This window comes from Protomyctophum bolini (genome assembly GCF_963924005.1).
Source record: "Protomyctophum bolini genome assembly, chromosome: 15".
In the NCBI taxonomy this organism is placed as follows: Eukaryota; Metazoa; Chordata; class Actinopteri; order Myctophiformes; family Myctophidae; genus Protomyctophum; species Protomyctophum bolini.
The window spans coordinates 35,103,146-35,121,943 of NC_137876.1; the positions used below are offsets into that span (position 1 = coordinate 35,103,146).

Below are 18,798 nucleotides of genomic sequence, written 5' to 3' on the forward strand. Positions count from 1 at the left end.
TTATAGGCCTACTATTCTGCATCTGATGAGCCAGATACAGTCCGTCCTGGCCCAGTAAAACGGACCCATCTCGTCACAGTACTCTCAGACTACAGTTACTTGTCTAAGCCAAGGGACAATACAAAATACTAAGAATGATTTGTGCTGTTATGTGCAGGTCTGGTAAGCGTAGTGCAGTACAATTACTGAACGGATGCTAAAATATCACACACTGCAATATGGAGATCGAGGCCAGGCGGCAGTATGTGGGCTCCCATATTATTTTACAATTTGTGCCAGGTTGGGGATTTATGTTAAATGTACTTATGTCTCTTTGGTGCTGGCCTGTATAGAGCTCCACTCTATACACATTCACACACATTCAAATTCAAAGTATTAACTAAGACACAGATGAGTCGCTAGAGTGACTAATCAAGGATGTGCAATGAATTCAAGAAGCTTCCTTGCGTCTAGCCTTAGAAGGTAATGTCAGAGCCGAGGATAGCACTGCACTCATGCTAATTCACTCCTCCCGACTCTTCCTCCCTCTGCAGGGGTTGCAGTTAGAGGAGGATTTGAGTCATGTTCCTCCACCTTCTCAGCATGATCCGCCTCTCCATCTCCTGCTGTCTTCTAATGTGAGTCTCCAGCTCTTTAAGACAGCTCGGCTGAGTCCATTCCCTTAGGTTATGAAACCATTTCTCTCACAGACATGTTAACATTAAGCCACCAGTGAACATTTTACCTGGAGGCTGGTTTACACTGATCACATCATCACAATGTTCACAATTGTCACATCACGGTTTTACAAGTAAAAGAGTGGGTGAATTTTTCCACAAATTGTACAAATAAAGGGCTTCCCCATGTGCTTTCCCACCTATGTGTTTTTTCCCACAAATCGTACAAATAAAGGGCTTCCCCATGTGCTTTCCCACGTTAGAATGTGAAGATTACTGACACATTTTAATTAATTGATGCTTTTGATTATCTTACCTGTTTATATACCTGAGAATATAGGATAAGGGTAATGGGTTCCAAGAGCTTCAGAACAGCTGCTCCTTCAAGACTTCAAAATCTAATTACCAAAGATCAGTAATATTGTCTAATATATAGGTCTTATATTTTTGTGTTAACGTCCAGAGTCACTAATGGTCTTACATTTTTTGTTGGAGTCTGCAACACTTTTTTTGTGGTCCTAATACAAACTTAAACAGTACATCTAAAAGCCCCTGTGTCTTAAAAACCCTCCACATGATTCCAAGAACATGTGTATTCGTACCTTGCAGGTACAGTATGATGGCCTTGTGTGGATGGTATTGCCTGTTGAGAATCATAAAGGTTAAATCTATCAGTAAGAGTGTTAGTTGCAGGCTGAATCATGAAGAATTATGTGCATTCTGTTATGGCTTAATACGTGGGTTTTACACGTATCTGTTAAATCTTTTTATACTGTATGAGTACATGTCTGTCTCTGTCTGTCTGTCTGTCTGTCTGTCTGTCTGTCTCTCTCTCTCTCTCTCTCTCTCTCTCTCTCTCTCTCTCTCTCTCTCTCTCTCTCTCTCTATCTCTTTCTCTCTCTCTGTCTGCTTCTCCCTGGAGGGTTTAATGGAGAGCTGGTCGAATGTCAGCGGGAACTGTTGTTATAACCGGAGGAATTCTCGCCGGTGTCATACTACTGTGCATTGTAGCAGTGCTCTGTTACTGTAGACTCCAGGTATGTTGTGCTCGTGTGCGTGTGTGTGTATGTGTGTGTGACTGTGTGTGTGTGTGTGTGTGTGTGTGTGTGTGTGTGTGTGTGTGTGTGTGTGTGTGTGTGTGTGTGTGTGTGTGCGTGTTTCAATTCAATTTAATTCAGTTCAATTCAAATGAGCTTCATTGGCTTAAAATGCTTCAGTATCTGTTTGTCTAGAAATGACCAATATTACCAATAATTAATTATGAGATTGAGTTCTATCTCTCCATCCCTGTAACCCCCTCTCCATCGTTTCTCCTTTTGCCTGTTTCATAGTAGGGCATTGTGTCATGCAGCAAAAATTACAGATCTACAAGCTCACAGGGTGTTGCAAGGCTACACATTGTGAGTTTGATCATGTAACTAAGTATAAATCAGACCTCCCTCTCCATCTCTCCCAGTACTACTGCTGCAAGAAGAATGAGTCGGAGGTGGATGTGGCCTCCACGGCGGGAGCCGAGTCACACTCCCACTTTGCCTGTAATGCGTGCACTGCCCTGGCCATGGACGGGACTGCGGTCACCTCGGTGTCCCTCGACCGGCTCAATGGCAGTCCCCAACGCAACTACTGCCCCACCTGCTCACCCTACTACCTCCGCCCTGGACACACCGACGACGTGCGCAACGGCGGGGAGCGTCTTGGCTTCCACACGTATTACGAGAACCCTTCTGTCTGTCTCCCCTTGTCCATCAACCCGCAAGGCTCCTCCCCCATAAGATACGACAGCCCATGCACGGACATGTTCCCATCCCCGCCACGCCCCTACAGCACCGAGGTCTGACAATGTGAACACACGATGAACACGCTCACACTCCTGACGTGCACAGAAGACCTAACATGCCGGACAAATGCTCATTCAAGTGTAAACATGAGCAAACATGAGTCTTCTGAAGTTAAACACGTGCTATTCAGACATGCACTATGACACGTCTCACACACATCCGATGACCATTGTGACCCGGGTGATAGCCTCCGTGTCAGGTATTGACAGACAAACTCCTCTTGAGCCACAGAGGGTGGACTGTAGAGGTGCAATCCATGATGCTGTGTGGTCTCCAGGTCAAAACATACACCCAGAATAAATAGAACCTTAGTATATCTTTGACCCCACCCTTTTACTCACCCACACCCCATCCCAGTTCCTGTAGCTCTCCTTGACATTGTTTGCCCCTCTATCCCAGCTAGCATAAAGTGAGAGCCTGGATGCCCCATTGCCCCCTCCCCCGGGCTTATTGTACATGAGGGCTATCAGTTTCTTGTTTTGTTTTTTGTTTACTTGTTAAGATTGTCGTCTTAAACCGAATACAGAACGCTAATGGTTTGTTTCAGAGGCATGACATTAAGTAAAACATGTGGGATATTTTGCCTTTTGTCATGAGAAACGTGGCATTGGAAAGGAAGAACTTCTTTCTGAGAATTAGGCTATAGGCTCCTATACCGATTTGGAGTCTAACTAAAGTGAGATGTCTAACTCCTTCTTAATCGGAACCAAATTAGCTCAATGAAAGACATTTGAGTGAGTGTCTTTCAATTGAGATGTGTGATTTACTTACATTTTTAATGTTTACAGATTTAAATGGAGGAAGAATGAAGCAAAGAAAGCATCTCTAGACTATCAGGATGTAGTCTTGGTGTTTGGATATTAAAGTAAAAGGGTGTAGAGACATTTAGATCAAAATTATTAACTTAAATGTATTAATCACACAACTTCAACTTTCTTAATCAAATTTGTATCCATGAACTGTGATATGTAGGTACAGTAAAGTTAAAAGTAATGCAGTATTATTCTTCAGTATATATTCCTGACTCTGTGGATCTTTCAGATGTGTTATGGTTTTAGTGTGGGAGTGTCAGGGTTTCAATGTGTCTCAGGAGACCTGTCTCAGTGAAACCTCCCTAATCTTGTCTTTTTAATCCATGTTAGCGATTGTCTTTTTGTGTGTGTGTGTGTGTGTGTGTGTGTGTGTGTGTGTGTGTGTGTGTGTGTGTGTGTGTGTGTGTGTGTGCGATTGTGCGTGCGTGCGAGATAAAAGTAGGAACAAAGTAAGAGGTATTCACTTCAGGATTAGCTTAACCACTTTGACCCTGACCTCCCTATTTTGGGCATGTCATTATAGGTGCCATAGCTTCTAGACTGGCTGGGCTGTTTTTCGAAATCATTTACATTCTTGAATGTTTTTAAAATGACTGAAAACAGGTGTTTAAAGCAGTTCTGAGAAGCATTGTCACCTATTTTAGGGGGGGGGGGAAGAAGTGGTACATTATATATAATTGTATCTATTTGTTTATTTAGATGTTCACTCTGCACTGGTGTTCACTGCAGCTTAGCCGATATACTTCAGCAAGTCACCACAAAGAGCACCTGATGTATCAAAATGGACTTTTACCCTTTATTTAGGTAGATCTAGTTCCTTAATTAATTTTGATGGTTGGGACATTTTATTTTTCAGAGCCTGTACTAGATTGCGTTCGGGATACTCTGATAATGAATAGACCCTATTTTAAACAACAACAAAAGAAATGTCCACATTGTTTCACAAAATGTTCCTTTTTTGTGGAGGAATAAACATTTATATCTGCCTGGAGAATGTCTTTGTCTTTCTTCCACAATGGAGTCACAACCTGGCCCTGGTTCAACAGTTAAAGCCCTCAGTGCATGTCTGCATGATATACTGTCATGATACGGACCATGCTACTGACCATGATACTGACCATGCTACTGACCATGATACTGTTATGATACTGACCATGCAACTGACCATGATACTGACCATGATATGGAGACACAATGACCAGTACCATGGAGACACAATGGCCAGCACCATGACATCCCTATCACACAGTGCTATGAGAGGAGTTTGATGTGACAGGGCAGAACAGACATAGCCGAGCTACAAGCTCACAATGCATCACCACGTCACGTAGCTAAATTTCCTGAAAAGTAATCGTTTTAGAGAAACACTGGCATGTTTTGTCAGCTGACCCTGAAGGTGCTAAAGTGTTTACTGACCCTCCTCTTTTCTCTCATTATAGATCTCAAAGCATCAGAGACTATGGTGAAAGCAGACTGCTACATACCCCCCCAGCAACACACAGGGCGGTTGGATGGAGTCACCGGCTTCTACCCTTGTCTACATTGTGTGGCCTGTAAAAACTCCAAGAAAATGAACACATTTACAAGTGCAGTTACTAACAAACAATACACTATCAGACAATTTGTGAATTGTAGTTCCTCTAATGTAGTCTACATGATCACATGTAAATGTAATCTACAGTACGTAGGCAAAACATCTAGGGCAGTCCGCACACGCATCATAGAACACATGAGTGCCATCAGTCGCAAGGACATCAAATCTCAAGTCGCCAGACACTTCATGGAAGCCGGTCACTCCATAGCAGATCTGTCTTACACAGTCATTGATCAAATTAAGAAATCTAGAAGAGGGGGTGATTTAGACACTAAACTCCTACAAACTGAATCTAGATGGATTTTTTATTTAAAGTCTGTCAATCCAGGTGGCTTGAATGAAGATCTCTCCCTCCAGTGCTACCTATGAAGTAAAAAGTTATATTCAAAAAGTGAGTGAAAAGTCTGTCAACATGTGATGTATGCAATATTCTTGTTTCCTATATAACTGTGATTTTGTATATCCTTTCTGTAATGTCCACGCCCACAATCAGGTGATGTCACCAATTAGTAATTCTCAGCACCTGAGCTGTATTGTTTTGGAGCTCTTTAAGAGTAAGTTCTTTGTCTGTGAAAAACCATAGCACTGACGAAGGTCTGAGGACCGAAACGTTTGCTTTTTAATTGCACCATGAGCACAGAGCACCATGAGCACAGAGCATGATAAAATAAAAGTCTCAGTCTAAGGAGTTTTACTTATTTTTCTATACAGTGAGCGAGTCTTTTCCTGTCAAAGTTTCCCTTAAGTAATCGTTTTGAACATACCCAGTTTCGTCCTGACAGTGACGTTATGCAAGGGGGGTGCATGGGAGTTTTATTTTTTTCCTACTAAAATTACTGTAACGGAGAACAATTTAATATTTTTATTAAAGAAATGGAGGGGAGCAGCCTCACTCTGCCCTGTCATCTGTCTTTGGTATTCAGTATTCATGTCATGATATTCCTGGTCCAGCCGTACCTGCTGGACCAGTTTCAACTCCTGTCTAACAACTCGGCCAAGGCCATCAGGAACAATAGCGAGAATACTGTAACGACGGCAACACCCTGAGGTGAAATACCACACGTTTATAACCTGCAAAGAACTACCTACGTCAGACCTCTAGAACCTGTATCTCTGTGTGTGTGTGTGTGTGTGTGTGTGTGTGTGTGTGTGTGTGTGTGTGTGTGTGTGTGTGTGTGTGTGTGTGTGTGTGTGTGTGTGTGTGTGTGTGTGTGTGTGAGAGAGAGAGAGAACGAGAATGACACTAGGAAGGGGGAGTGAAGGAATAACAATAGAAGAGGGAATAAGGTGACAGAATAAGAAAGAGAAGCACAGCAATGGGTGTGTCTCTGTCACTTCCAGCAGTATATATAGATCTCAAAAAGCACCTGCAAGACACACTTGCCAGTGTGTACTGTGCATGTACTTTAGTCTGACCTGCAGCTACCTGTAAATGTAAGCTTTTCATTTGGCCGCAGACTTATCTCTTGGAGTACGCTATACGTCTGCACCTTATACCTTTGGACTATAACTACACAGAGTCTCAAAGGAGTTTCCCTGCGTCTGGAGATCTGGACTTTATCCCTCTATCCTGATTTACCGGCACGCTGCTGGATTTCCGGTTTACAGTCTAAATATGGGAACACGGGAAACTGCTGCTGCATTTGTCTGAATTCAGTTTCTGCCTCTGATGAAAGCCACCGGTCCACAGGAGTGAACTTGGTGCGAGTGACAGATTAATCTCGGAGCTCATCTGGGACCTACAGTACAGACTTCATGGTTAATTCTCACTCCACAGTCAAACCAGTTATCCTATCAAGTGCTGCTGTACACTTCCTGGAGTTAAACTGCCTTTGCATGTTACAAAGGCAGGGCTTCTGAGAATCCACGCTGACTGGAATTCACCTGTGAGGACTTAAACAATTAGCACAGCTGTGTGTGTGTGTGTGTGTGTGTGTGTGTGTGTGTGTGTGTGTGTGTGTGTGTGTGTGTGTGTGTGTGTGTGTGTGTGTGTGTGTGTGTGTGTGTGTGTGTGTGTGTGTGTGTGTCAACCCCTGGGACCCTTTAATAGTTGGGCAGGATGATGGAGGAAGTGTCAATCATGATGGCGTATGATGCCCACGTAGTGGACCAGATGAATGAGGAGGAGATCCTGGCTTGTCTCGTGGCAGAATCTCGGCCCAAATCCACAGTAAGATTAACCACTTAACCCATTTGGACCTGAGGCCAATTCTACAAAAGTCTTTCTCATGTCAAGGACCCCCAAAACAAAATCATATGTATTTGTCCATGGACCACTATCTCAAAATATTTTGTTCAAGACAATCAGGTCAAAATTTGTGTCAGGTGAGACATGACCTTTGACACTATCTAAATGTCTCAAAAGAAGAGCAGGGAGACAAAATAAAACCACCCAAATTGTATAAGTTATATTATATCAACATACTCTACCATACAAATTGGACACATTTACATTTTATTCAGGCTTTAATTGTCCAATGGCAGGAACTTGGTGCACAAAGAATATAGTAATAAAATAAATAGATACTGACAGACACTGATACTAATATCCTTTTCTCAGACAATCATAAGACCGTTTTAATCCCTTAGGCTCTGGAAACTAGTTCAGAACTTTAAAATAGTCAATATTCTTTAAAGGGAGTAAAAGAAAGTACTATCCACATGCAGTCTGCAATGTGCTGCTACAGTATTATCAATAGCTAAGCAATGACTACTACAACATATTCAACTTGGGGCAATATGGCCATCACAGCAGGCAAAATATAATTTGAGGCTCAACTTGAATGTAGGATCATATGACCCTAGCATTGACTGCTTCAATCAAAAACAATGCTAGCAGTAATAGTATAACAATAGTGACTTGCACTGAAGGCCATGAGCATAAACAGACATGACAAGCAAGGCAAAACAGATTCCCATGTATAGATAGGTTTGAAATTGCAGACAAGAAGGAAATACAGAATGGAGGTCAGATATTTTGGAATCAAGAACTGGCATACTTTTCAAGAAACTAGCATTCTTTCTCATTGGAAAAATAGCATTCCTTCCTATTCCTATTTTAACTTTTCTTATCCCTATCTTGATCTGTTTGGGTCTGTGCTTGATTTTTTTTCTTTCACTCAGACTCTATCTGGCTCCATCTCTGTTTGGATTAGATAACTCTCTTTAGCTTAGTCAAACATGACATCTGTTGATATTACTGTAACTGATTGGCCTTGACTCTCCCTCTCCTCAGGTTCCCTCTAAGAAGCCTAAACTCAAGGAGAGACAGTTTCAACAGCTGCAAGAGGACGATAGATACCAGGTTAGAAAATATAGCGAATAATATATAGTAGGCTATGCTATAATACTGTACATTTCCCTTAAAAAAATACTACATGTTTAATTCTAGGGGACGAGAATACAAATTTACATTCAGTTTCTCTAAAATACTGTGGAACACATGTATAAGTGTTTAAATGACCTACTAGCAATTAACTACCAGAGTTTATTTTATAGTGTGCATCTCGGTTTTTGAAAATCATTCGATCTTGTCGGCCTCTATCTCTACATTTGTGCGGTTCTGCTTGTCTCAGACGTGATTCTTTTTTAACCTTTCCTTCAAAGACATTTGACTCAACACATTTGCAAGTGTCTCACACTCTCACATTCTCTCTCGCTCCCCTTGCTGGAAATCTTTTCTTAGGTAATAGGTGGTCTCAAGTCTAGGCAGTTCCGTACCTTTTAAGATACGGCTGTCCTGAGCTTTTCCTGTAACCATCTATGCTGTCATATTGTGTTCTGCTGTGTCAAGTTCTGCACAATCTGACTGTGTTCTGTGTCCCATAGAGAGAGAACCACCAGCTGCAGCAGGCCAGTCTGCGTCTGGAACAGGAGAATGACAACCTGGCCCACAGATTAGTCGCTGGCAAGATTGCCTTGAAGAACGCTTTGGATGAGGTACTTTTAAATACTGTCAAACAGACAGAGAATACTATTGTAAAATCTGCTTAGAAAGAAACAGAATGCTGCGTGTCAAGATTTCAAATACCAAACCATTCGGCCACTGTTCACCGAACTAACTTAAATTTCGGCACCCAAACAATGGATGTACAGTATACTTTTAGGTAGGTTTTCAAATGTAGGACAGGTCAGAAAGGGGGGTACGTGTGGTGTTAGCTGGGGAAAGCCATATTGTAGAGGTGGGTTTTGAGAGTGTTTTTGAAGGTTTGGGGGGCAGGGGCTTCTCTGAGAGTATTGGGTAGTGCATTCCACAGGGGTGGGGCAGCGAAAGCAAGCAGGTACGGTACTTGGTCCTGGGGACCTCAAATAGGTTGGCATCACCAGACCTGAGGGAGTGGGAGGGGACATGACATGGTGTTTGAGGAGGTCGCGGACATGGGTAGAAGGTGTGAGTGTGACAGTGGAGTCATCGATATTGAGTGAAAGGTCTTCGGTAGAGCGGGTGAGGGAGTGAGGGAGTTGGGGATTTATTGCTTGGAGAATTTTATTTTGCATCCATATCTGTACTTCTGTGAGGCAGGCAGTGAGGGTTAGAGCTAAACTAAAGCATTCCATTCTATTACTTTCATTGGAAGGTTTTAGTATCACACCCTCTAAAGCCCTATAATCAAACCAAAGGGTCACCATACAACTTGGGTCGAAACGGTTGCAAGGAGTTAACGCTAAAACTGTCGTGACCCTTTCGTATGGTTTGGGCCATTGAGTTCCATGCGTTGAATCACTAGGGTCAACGTGGGTCAACGAAGCGTGCAACAAGACATATCACACCGCAGGGACAACGCTAAAACCGTCTTGACCCTTTGGTGTGGTTAGGGCTTAAGTCAAAGTACTGTTTCAGCTAGGGGCCTAATTCCCCCAAAGACATTAACCTGAAAAAGTCAATATACCTCCTGATCTACATGCACGGTGTGTTGACACAGGCAGAGGACAAGGTGGATGAACTCACCAAAGAACTTCTACAGACCAGCCGTCGGCTACGGGCCACAGAGGAGGAGAAGAGAGGGAAAGACGAGGAAGCAGCAATGGTAAAAACAATATCTGAGTTCCCTGTTTGAATTAATTAATTAACAGGATCACTATGAAATTCCATGACCAAAGGACCAAATAAAAGCAATAGCAGGATTCTTTATGCAACTCTAAGAAAGGTTTGTTTTGCGTAGCAAGACGAACAGAGATGTTCGCCTATACTTACTATGTATGGGTATCTAAATTCAGTTAATCGGTTATTCTATTCTTTCCTGTGATAAGTTGAAGGAGGTATTTCGGAGGGAGTTGGAGAAAGCTGGACAGGAGATTAAGAGGTCAAATGGCATCATCACAGACTACAAACAGGTACATGGCTTCAGCTTGATCATAAGACAAACTTGTTCTTGATGTCAGTTCAACAGGTAAAACATTATTTAGCCTACTTGAATGCCTAATAAAAGCTAAAACTAATATAGGTATACATATGAACAATACAGACACCATTTCTGTTATTCTTCGCCTTGTTGATTTGTTATATAACAGGATTTATAAATGAATCTCCCTATCAGTATCAGTAATTCCTTTGTATGTGGTGTTAAACTTGAACCCCAGCATCCCTATTCTGGAGGAATGCCAAAAATAGCCGATCTACAAGCTCACAAAGCAACACTCTGTATAGAAGGTATAAGTTGTTAAAAGTGAGATGTTCATTCTTCCAGATTTGCTCTCAGCTGACTAGCCGTCTAGAGAGGCAGCAGGCAATTCACAGACAGGAGATGGACACACTCAGGGTGAGAGAACACTAATACTGGTCACACTCGTACGACTGATTTCTAAATTTGATTTATAATTGTGTGGCTGAAAATAGACGATGTGTCATGTTTTTCAGGTAGAAATCTGTTATTTTCATGACGTGGCCAAGTATATCACCCTGTGGTGTTCCCCTATGTCCTATGACCTATCTTAATTTTTTCCTTTCTTGACTCAGATTGGTTGAGAATGTTTGTAAACTAATTTGTAGAGCTGATTTCCGAGTGCAATGTCTATGGATAACAACACTGTATAAAATAAAGTGTCCAGAACATTCGCTATGTCAATGGTTGTCAACTTGTCAATTTTATCCTGGTTCTTAAAAAAAATCTTAAAAGCTTGGTGATTTTCTTTGGTTAAAATAAGTGTTCAAAAGCTCTATACTGTGATATTGCTGTAGGGTGTTAGTATATGTATATCACTATAACTCTATCTCATGTCTTATTTGTCTTTTATCTTCTTTATCCCTCAGAACACAGTGATGTCATGCTCCCACTGCAGGTGCATTTTAGAGTCAATCGACCATTCCGACGCGGGTAAGGAGGGCGAGTCCTCTCACACAGCACCGTCAGATGCTTCTGGGGCCACTGAACCTGGTCAGGGTGGAGAGCAGGTCAGTTCCATAGAGGCAGAACAGAGCGGGGAGGAACAGAGGAGGGACGAGGAGATGGAGTCAGTCAGAGCCCAGGTCACAGAGCTGGAGCAGGAGCTGGCCCAGACCAAAGTCCAGGTGGTGGAGGCCAAGTGCAAAATCCAGGTCAGAACATCACATACACGCACGCACGCACGCACGCACGCACGCATGCACGCATGCGCAAGCAAGCACGCGCACACAAGTGTTCTTTGCTTCTTTTCACATGTACCTGTGCTCTATAGGAACTGGAGCACCAGAGAGGCGTTCTGACCAGTGATCTCCAGGCAGCGAAGAACAGCTGGCTCAGCAAGACCCTAACCTCCCTGCGGACAGCAAGTGGGGGCCTACAGAGCATTCATGTGCCCAGAGAAGGAGACCCCTGGGCTGTCCAAAGTGCCCCCCTCACTGGTTGGCGCTCAAAAAAACTGTTGTGGGCTCATAGAGAGGGCCGCGAAGACCTCTGAGACCAACAAGTGGAGTTCACTCAGGCCAAAAGAAATAAATTAGGGTCACGTTGCATCTGCAGTTGCATATTGGTTAGACTAGCATTGACTGTAGGCCTACACTATAATCACGACTGGATTTTAGCTGGAGACCTGTATTGTATGTCTGTCATCCCCTTTCTGTCTATGTGTCTTATACAAAATAAAGTAAAACTAAATGGAAACAAAGGACCTTTTTCCACTGTCCAGACTGTCTGTCTCAACAAGGAGAAACTCGAAAAGTAGTTGGTTTCTGTTCTGGAAGCCATAAATAGATTGGGGCTGTGTTGCAAGAGGGCTGTACTGGATGTATTTGATGCAGTACGGGTTACTGTTTATCTTGTGCACTAGATGGCAGTCACACAGTGGGAATAACTAAGTAAAGCTGATAGATGTATTGAAACCAGGTGCTAGGTTTTGAGGTTCGCCATTGTCACTCTGTTGATGTTAACTGTTGATGAAATAGACCTTGCAGTTTTTCGGTGACACCAAATGCTCTGTGGTTGAGTCTATTAATGTATAATGTCTTGTAATGTATGTACAATTTCATGGGAAATAAATGGGCACCCTGCCCGATGATGGATTTTTAAATGATGTGGAAAATCTTATTTTATAACAAAAAAAACAGGGGAATTCAAGTTTCTGCGTGTCACTTATGATGAGATTTTGGGAATAATGTGTGGGTTCTTCTTGAGTGGATTTCCTGTAATACTCAATATACACTATGTTCCTCTTTCACTCTGACAAGTGTTGCTCTTTAAGTGGAGGTTGACCATTGCACTTTTCAGTCTCCAGAGCAGTCAGTAAGCAGAGATCACTATCTCTGCACTTTGACATAGAGAATAGAATATAGCACAATAGAATTAGAACAGACCAGTGAACAGGACAAAGCACAGTGTGGAATAGAAGAGAAGAGAGCAGAAACAAGAGAAACAGAGTAGAACAGAACAAAAGAAAACAGAATAGATTATTGAAGAACAAGGCCTTATTGCTCTGAGCAGAGTTTGTCTTGCACAAGAGGTTGGCTCTACAAACAAAGTGCGACTCCAAGACAAGTTTGATTGCAGCTATTTTAACGCACAAAGGATGGTTGTGAAAGGCTGTGTCAGTGTTTATGTCATTGTGACTCTCCTCAGCTGTGTCCTTGGCAGCAAAGGACTGGATTTACTGAAGTCAACTATAGCATCAAGGAGTGAGTATAACTAACTACAAATAAACTATAAACGATTTCCCCTCTGTTTGTGCAATGTTTCTTTTATCAATTTACTGACAAGACATTTTAAAATAATGAAAGAATAAAATAAGCATGTAGCTCTGTCTAGATGTTTATCAATCTACATTCTACAGTATATGCCTGCCACTTTAATAATAATAATTATTATAATAAGAATAAGAATAATAATTATTATAATAGTTATTATTATTATTATTATTATACATTTATTTAGTATTATGCCAGTTATCAATAAGCACCACTAAATTCAAACTGTAGACATTTAAAATGGTTTACTTACATGTATTGTCTTTTGCCATCAGTGCCTCCATCCACACCTGAAGTCCATTGCCGGTGCTCTGCCTATCCCAACCAGACTCTCTGTTCCTTGGTTGAGCCTCAGCAAGTTGTTCCAACACATTACATCATCACCTATAGGTAAACCTTCAACAGAAAACAGCAATAGTGAAATTACTTAGGCCAGTGTACAGCATTAACCTGTTTTATTATAACCACTTGAACCCTATATAGCATCCCTATTCTGGGGGGAACATTCGCATAAAAAAGCGAATCTATAAGCTCACGATGCGTCTCTTTGTGACTCGCTGTTGTGAGCGATTTTCTGGAAGGAAACTTGGTATAGAGGGAAATAAGAGAGGAACACAGGCCACTCATGTCCAGTTTACTAAGTATAGAATCTTACTTACAGTAGGCTATACTGTACGTACAGTGTACAAAATGAAAATTCAATGTACAAAATTAACAAAACTATATATACTGTGTGTGTGTGTGTGTGTGTGTGTGTGTGTGTGTGTGTGTGTGTGTGTGTGTGTGTGTGTGTGTGTGTGTGTGTGTGTGTGTGTGTGTGCGCGCGCGCGCGCGTGTGTGTGTGTGTGTGTGTGTGTGTGTGTGTGTGTGTGTGTGTGTGTGTGTGTGTCTCAGTGAAAGACATAGACCATCGGTCACCAAGCAGTGCAACTTCACCCCAAATGGCTCCTCATCCTCTGCACTGAACTCAAATTCTACATCCTCATCTGGCCAGGTAGGATACAAGATTATTTATGATGTTAAGTGTCCTGTAGAAACAAATCACATTTCCCTTTTGAAAGCTGCTATATTGAGTGTTATTATCTGGACTTTCATTATCCTACTTGTAAAAATGCGCTGTGCCTCAGAGGTCTTGCATGGTACACCACACAGCATTTCAAGTCAAATCATCTTAATGAAATTGAAATTGAAAAGGAGGCACTGCACCACGTCCTCCCGGTGGGGGAAGATGAGCAAGTAGGGCACAACAGCAGTGATAACACTGAAAATGTGTGTTTGGAGGAATTCATTGGCCTACTAAATTGGGAGAAAAAAGTGGCTAAATAAAATGTGAATATTTCAAGTCCAATGATAGAGTTGGGTCTGGAGTCAGTGTATCATCATTGTTTGCCCATCCCACTGCATGTCCTGCAGGTAATGAACTGCCACCTGGAGGATCTGAAGCTTCTCACCGACTACATCATCAACGTCACAGCCGTGAACTCTCTGGGAAGCAGTTCCAACTTCACAAGCTTTATGTTGGAGGATATTGGTGAGATCCAGAGTTCCATTGTGTAGCTAGCCTATTCACAATAGTAATACTCCTTCTTTATGCAGATATAGTAGGATAGGGGACACTCTCTCTAAAGTGAAGTATATTGTAATTTAGTTCAGATAATACAAACATACAGTGTATTTTTAGAAACAATATTGTGCTAGTTATAGGACAATGGTAACATTGGTTTTGTTTCATCTGTGTATGTCTCTCTCTCTCTCTCTCTCTCTCTCTCTCTCTCTCTCTCTCTCTCTCTCTCTCTCTCTCTCTCTCTCTCTCTCTCTCTCTCTCTCTCTCTCTCTCTCTCTCTCTCTCTCACTTCCTCCCTCTATGTTTCTCTGTGTGTTTGCAGTGAAACCAGACCCTCCAGTGGACATGCGGGTTTCCCCTCTGGGTTTCAAGAAGTTGTTAGTGGAATGGGCCCCTCCCCCCACTTGGTCCAACCTTGATATCTTCCCCTTAAAATACCAGATTCAGTACCAGTGGGAAACCAGGAGCACCAAACGCACTGTTCAAGTAAGACTATATCCAATATGCACTGTGAACTAAATGGGGTCCATTTGGTGCGATTTGCACATGCTCAAGAGTTACTCTTACTACTAAAGCAAAGTTAATGTGGTTAATTCAAATTAAACAAAAACTAAAATATTAAGTAACAATGCAAAGACCTGTACTGAGAGTGTATGTGACTTTTTGACACACTGATGTAGGCCTACATATAGACATATTACTATTAATAAAATAGAATAAACTTGAAAACTAAACAAAAACTAATTGTGAATAATATTAATTAAAAATAAAGCAGAACTAAAACTGGTAACACCTAAAGCAGAGCAAAGTCTATTTGAAAAACATAACCCATGAAGCATTTTATACAATATTATTAAATGATTAGGATTGTCACTGCCTGTGCCCTATACACTATAGACTAATTAGGAACTTAGCTTGCACACACTACCTGCTTCCAAAAGCAACAACATCAAACTGGCGTCTGGCTGGGAGGCTGGGAAGTATGTATGTTTACTGTTTAGTACTAGTAGTGTTTGTGTTGCATGCTTCTTTACATACAGTACTTCTGACAAAAACACCACAAAGAAACATGTGTGAAGAAGTTGAATTTATTGGGTTTTTTTATTACTTTATTGAGTCAGAAACATGAATTTATTGTTAGTGCTATCAATTATGTTGATTGGAAGGTGCCAAGTGCTGTGGAGGAGGAGGGGTGTTTGTTTCATGGGTTACTTACAACACAGCTAATTTTAATAATATGGTGAGTGATTTTATTGGCACCTGAAATATGTATTTGGAATTTGTTTTGTAAAACATTGTAATAGTGTAAGTAGATAATGCTGTATTTTTTGTTGACTGAATGACCAATTACTAATTGTGTTTTGGTATGGTCCACTTGCTATATATTGGAGGCTGGAATGTTTGCTCTGTTTTGGCCTGGGCTAACAAGCAGAGCACACTAGCCAAGGGTCTTTTGTCCAGTCTTATTTTGTATTTTTTGTATTAAGTAATTTGTTTGGGGCCTGCTGCACAGGTGAATTAAAAAAACAAAAGTGCATCCTTTCAAATTTTTGGAAGCCATAGGGCCGATTCATACTCTTATTTTAGAGCGGAATAAAAGTCGGTTCGGCTCTGTAGAGCCTACAATGTGACGTCATTTGAGGTTTTTTTTGGGGGGGGGGGGGTACCGTACCGTACCGTACCGTACCGTCCCGTCCACCGTCCACCGTCCACTGTCCACTGTCCACCGTCCACAACTCAGCTCTTCGGTGCTACTGAAAAAATGTGCTACTGACAAAAATTCGGCTTCTGACGAGCCGAAATCATTTCGGCACTACAGCGCCGAAACAGCGGTAAAATAGGAGTATGAATCGGCCCTTAGCCATCAGCCAACTGTTGCAAGGATTATATATAACACTTTATTGTACCCAGACATGCTCAGAGATGTCTTAAGATGTGATGAAAATGTTCTGAAAAACAAGTTAATTACAACTAGAGAAACACATGGATAAAGATGCCTGTGACAATTAAAAAAAGGAGGGGGGTTGTTTGTTATGTGGCACTCTGATATGTTTGCACGCACGCACGCACGCACACACACAGACAGGACAATGGATATTGTCTTTTATCCTTAAAAGTACAAATAGGCTATGATTATGCATATGCATTTTGTCATTAAAGAAGATGTCCATCGATGTATTGATGCATTTAAAGTATTACTGTGTTTGCAATGTGGGAATCCATTCTATGTGTAAATTAAAAGATTTAGCAGAATTACTGTGATTGTTATTGAAGGTTTTTTGGTTTTCTGTCCTCCACAGCTGGGACCATATGAGAATAGCAGGGTGGAGCTGAAAGGACTGACCACAGACAGGACCTACATGGTCCAGGTGTGTTCCATGGAGCTGCTGGGCCTGGGAGAGTGCAGCAGTTGGAGCAAAGCTGTTAAAGTCACCATACCAAAGCAGGAGTAGAGAAGTGGTTCTCCCATGGACCCCCATAACTCTGAGAGAGTATGAATGAAAAACTGGCCTGTATAGGTCCCTTCGTATCATTCTTAGGGTAAGGGGGGTCCATTTGGAACCCCCTCAAGGAATCCTGAGGGTCCCTGGACCCCACCTTGAGAGCCGCTGCCCTAGAGACTTGTGTTTTAAACTAGCAATGTGTGGTGTAAAAGTACACTACACCATTATTGAGTTATATGAGCCATACTCCTGGTTAAATATTACTCACTACTAAGTGAAAGTTGCTTAGTAAGAATTGTACTTGAGTTACAGATACTGAAAGTATTTGCTTTTAAAATACTCAAGTATTCAAAAGTAAAAAAAAATATATTTTTAGATCGATTGTTTTCACAATGCAGTTACAGAATGTGGTAACTTGGTGAAACCACTGACTTGCTTGCAGAGCCACAAAGCCCAGTGAAATGCTATTAAAAGTGTCAGGATCTAGGACATTACTGAGGAACTGTATGTTATGGAAAAACTAACATTCATACTTACAGACTACAAGAGGATAATTCTATAAAAAGTGGGAAAAGTGGGATCTCTTCTTTCAGCCTAGTGATAATGTATGAGGATTTCAATGAATGTATCTTGTAATATGAATAATGCAGCCTTGTTTTTGTTTTTCTCCTTTTTCTTTTATTGTATTGTCTTTTTTTGTTGTCTGTCTTTTCATCAATAAAAATTAATTTAAATTTAAAGCATACAGAAATCAATCATTTTTTTATTACTTCTATAGTACTGTCCACTCAAACGAGGTGAACAGGCCTCTAGTGGTGACAGGAGAGAATTCTGTGGCAAATCCCATTTTAGAAAAATACGAAAATGCAACTTAAAAGTAATGAGTAACAACAACCTCCATAAATTGTAATTATCTTTTAAATAATAGTGGACTAATAGTCCCAAAAAATAAGTAAAGTGTGTATACTTGAAAAATGTTACTGTCCACCATGCACTGGCGAAAGTGAGCAACTGTTTTCCGTGGATGGTTTGTTATTTTCAATGCACTAATGACAAAGTGAAAAACATGCACTATCTGCATACATTCTATCATTATGATCACGTTATATTTCTTCATAATACTGTTCAGACCGCCGGACGGTCTATTTACTTGTGTTGTGTATCTATCTATAAATGCACCAAGTCTCTGTACGTACTGTATTATATACATGCATGTGTAGTGTACGTCTGTAATCCACATAACAAGAGAACCGTTCGCCCCACTGACTTCAAATTCGATACACGCGTTCCACACCCCCACAGTGAGTGCAGTGCCCGGTGTCGAGTCCGTCGGATAACCAGTTGTCCAGAACCACCACAAAAGCCTCTGCCCGGGCTTTGGGCCTGATGACCCCTATATCTCCATATATAGAGCTGGCCTGTTCTGACATCACACATAGACTTGGGTATGCCTGCCAAAGAACTCCATGGGCATAAAAGGGACACAGACATAATAACTGGATGGGGCATGCATTTCCAACATGCATCGTTCCAAGTAGGCCATTGCCCAACGTTCACCGCTCTAGTCTTCAATAATGTGAAAAGATTAAATACGACTTTTATGACCAAAGCCAGACTTTCTATATCCATACATTAAATATACATTAACCCTATTCTGGGAAATAGAATAATAGGTGAACATTCAGGAAAAATAAAAGATCTACAAGCTGCCATTGTGACGCATTGTGAGCTTGTA

The 18,798-nt window shown here is 41.5% G+C and overlaps 3 protein-coding genes across 3 annotated transcripts; all 3 read left to right on the forward strand.

Moving 5' to 3' along the window:
- The first annotated feature begins 560 nt into the window (after nucleotides 1-560).
- On the forward strand, nucleotides 561-2,592 carry LOC308329658 (protein FAM163A-like). Its single transcript, XM_080784115.1, has 3 exons — nucleotides 561-617; nucleotides 1,579-1,693; nucleotides 2,113-2,592. The coding sequence occupies exons 2-3, from the start codon at nucleotides 1,601-1,603 to the stop codon at nucleotides 2,491-2,493; spliced, it is 474 nt and encodes a 157-aa protein (XP_080640241.1). The 5' UTR covers nucleotides 561-617; nucleotides 1,579-1,600; the 3' UTR covers nucleotides 2,494-2,592.
- Nucleotides 2,593-6,292: 3,700 nt separating this feature from the next.
- LOC308328988 (rab GTPase-activating protein 1-like) lies at nucleotides 6,293-12,385 on the forward strand. Its single transcript, XM_080783132.1, has 8 exons — nucleotides 6,293-7,070; nucleotides 8,136-8,204; nucleotides 8,729-8,839; nucleotides 9,823-9,927; nucleotides 10,151-10,234; nucleotides 10,588-10,659; nucleotides 11,151-11,435; nucleotides 11,555-12,385. Exons 1-8 carry the CDS (start codon nucleotides 6,960-6,962, stop codon nucleotides 11,774-11,776), a joined length of 1,059 nt encoding a protein of 352 aa, XP_080639258.1. The 5' UTR covers nucleotides 6,293-6,959; the 3' UTR covers nucleotides 11,777-12,385.
- A 1,580-nt stretch (nucleotides 12,386-13,965) lies between these two features.
- On the forward strand, nucleotides 13,966-17,264 carry ebi3 (Epstein-Barr virus induced 3). The gene is made up of 4 exons (XM_080783907.1): nucleotides 13,966-14,049; nucleotides 14,469-14,586; nucleotides 14,942-15,105; nucleotides 16,920-17,264. The coding sequence occupies exons 2-4, from the start codon at nucleotides 14,472-14,474 to the stop codon at nucleotides 17,070-17,072; spliced, it is 432 nt and encodes a 143-aa protein (XP_080640033.1). The 5' UTR covers nucleotides 13,966-14,049; nucleotides 14,469-14,471; the 3' UTR covers nucleotides 17,073-17,264.
- The last annotated feature ends 1,534 nt before the right edge of the window (nucleotides 17,265-18,798 follow it).

Bases quoted from the DNA above. Each gene is read 5' to 3' on its own strand.
- LOC308328988 (XM_080783132.1), top strand. From the start codon at position 6,960: ATGATGGAGGAAGTGTCAATCATGATGGCGTATGATGCCCACGTAGTG. The intron at 10,660-11,150 runs GTGAGAGAACAC...TTTATCCCTCAG, and splicing joins AGGAGATGGACACACTCAGG to AACACAGTGATGTCATGCTC. The intron at 11,436-11,554 runs GTCAGAACATCA...TGTGCTCTATAG, and splicing joins AGGCCAAGTGCAAAATCCAG to GAACTGGAGCACCAGAGAGG.
- LOC308329658 (XM_080784115.1), top strand. From the start codon at position 1,601: ATGTCAGCGGGAACTGTTGTTATAACCGGAGGAATTCTCGCCGGTGTC. The intron at 1,694-2,112 runs GTATGTTGTGCT...CATCTCTCCCAG, and splicing joins TCTGTTACTGTAGACTCCAG to TACTACTGCTGCAAGAAGAA.
- ebi3 (XM_080783907.1), top strand. From the start codon at position 14,472: ATGAACTGCCACCTGGAGGATCTGAAGCTTCTCACCGACTACATCATC. The intron at 14,587-14,941 runs GTGAGATCCAGA...GTGTGTTTGCAG, and splicing joins CTTTATGTTGGAGGATATTG to TGAAACCAGACCCTCCAGTG. The intron at 15,106-16,919 runs GTAAGACTATAT...TGTCCTCCACAG, and splicing joins GCACCAAACGCACTGTTCAA to CTGGGACCATATGAGAATAG.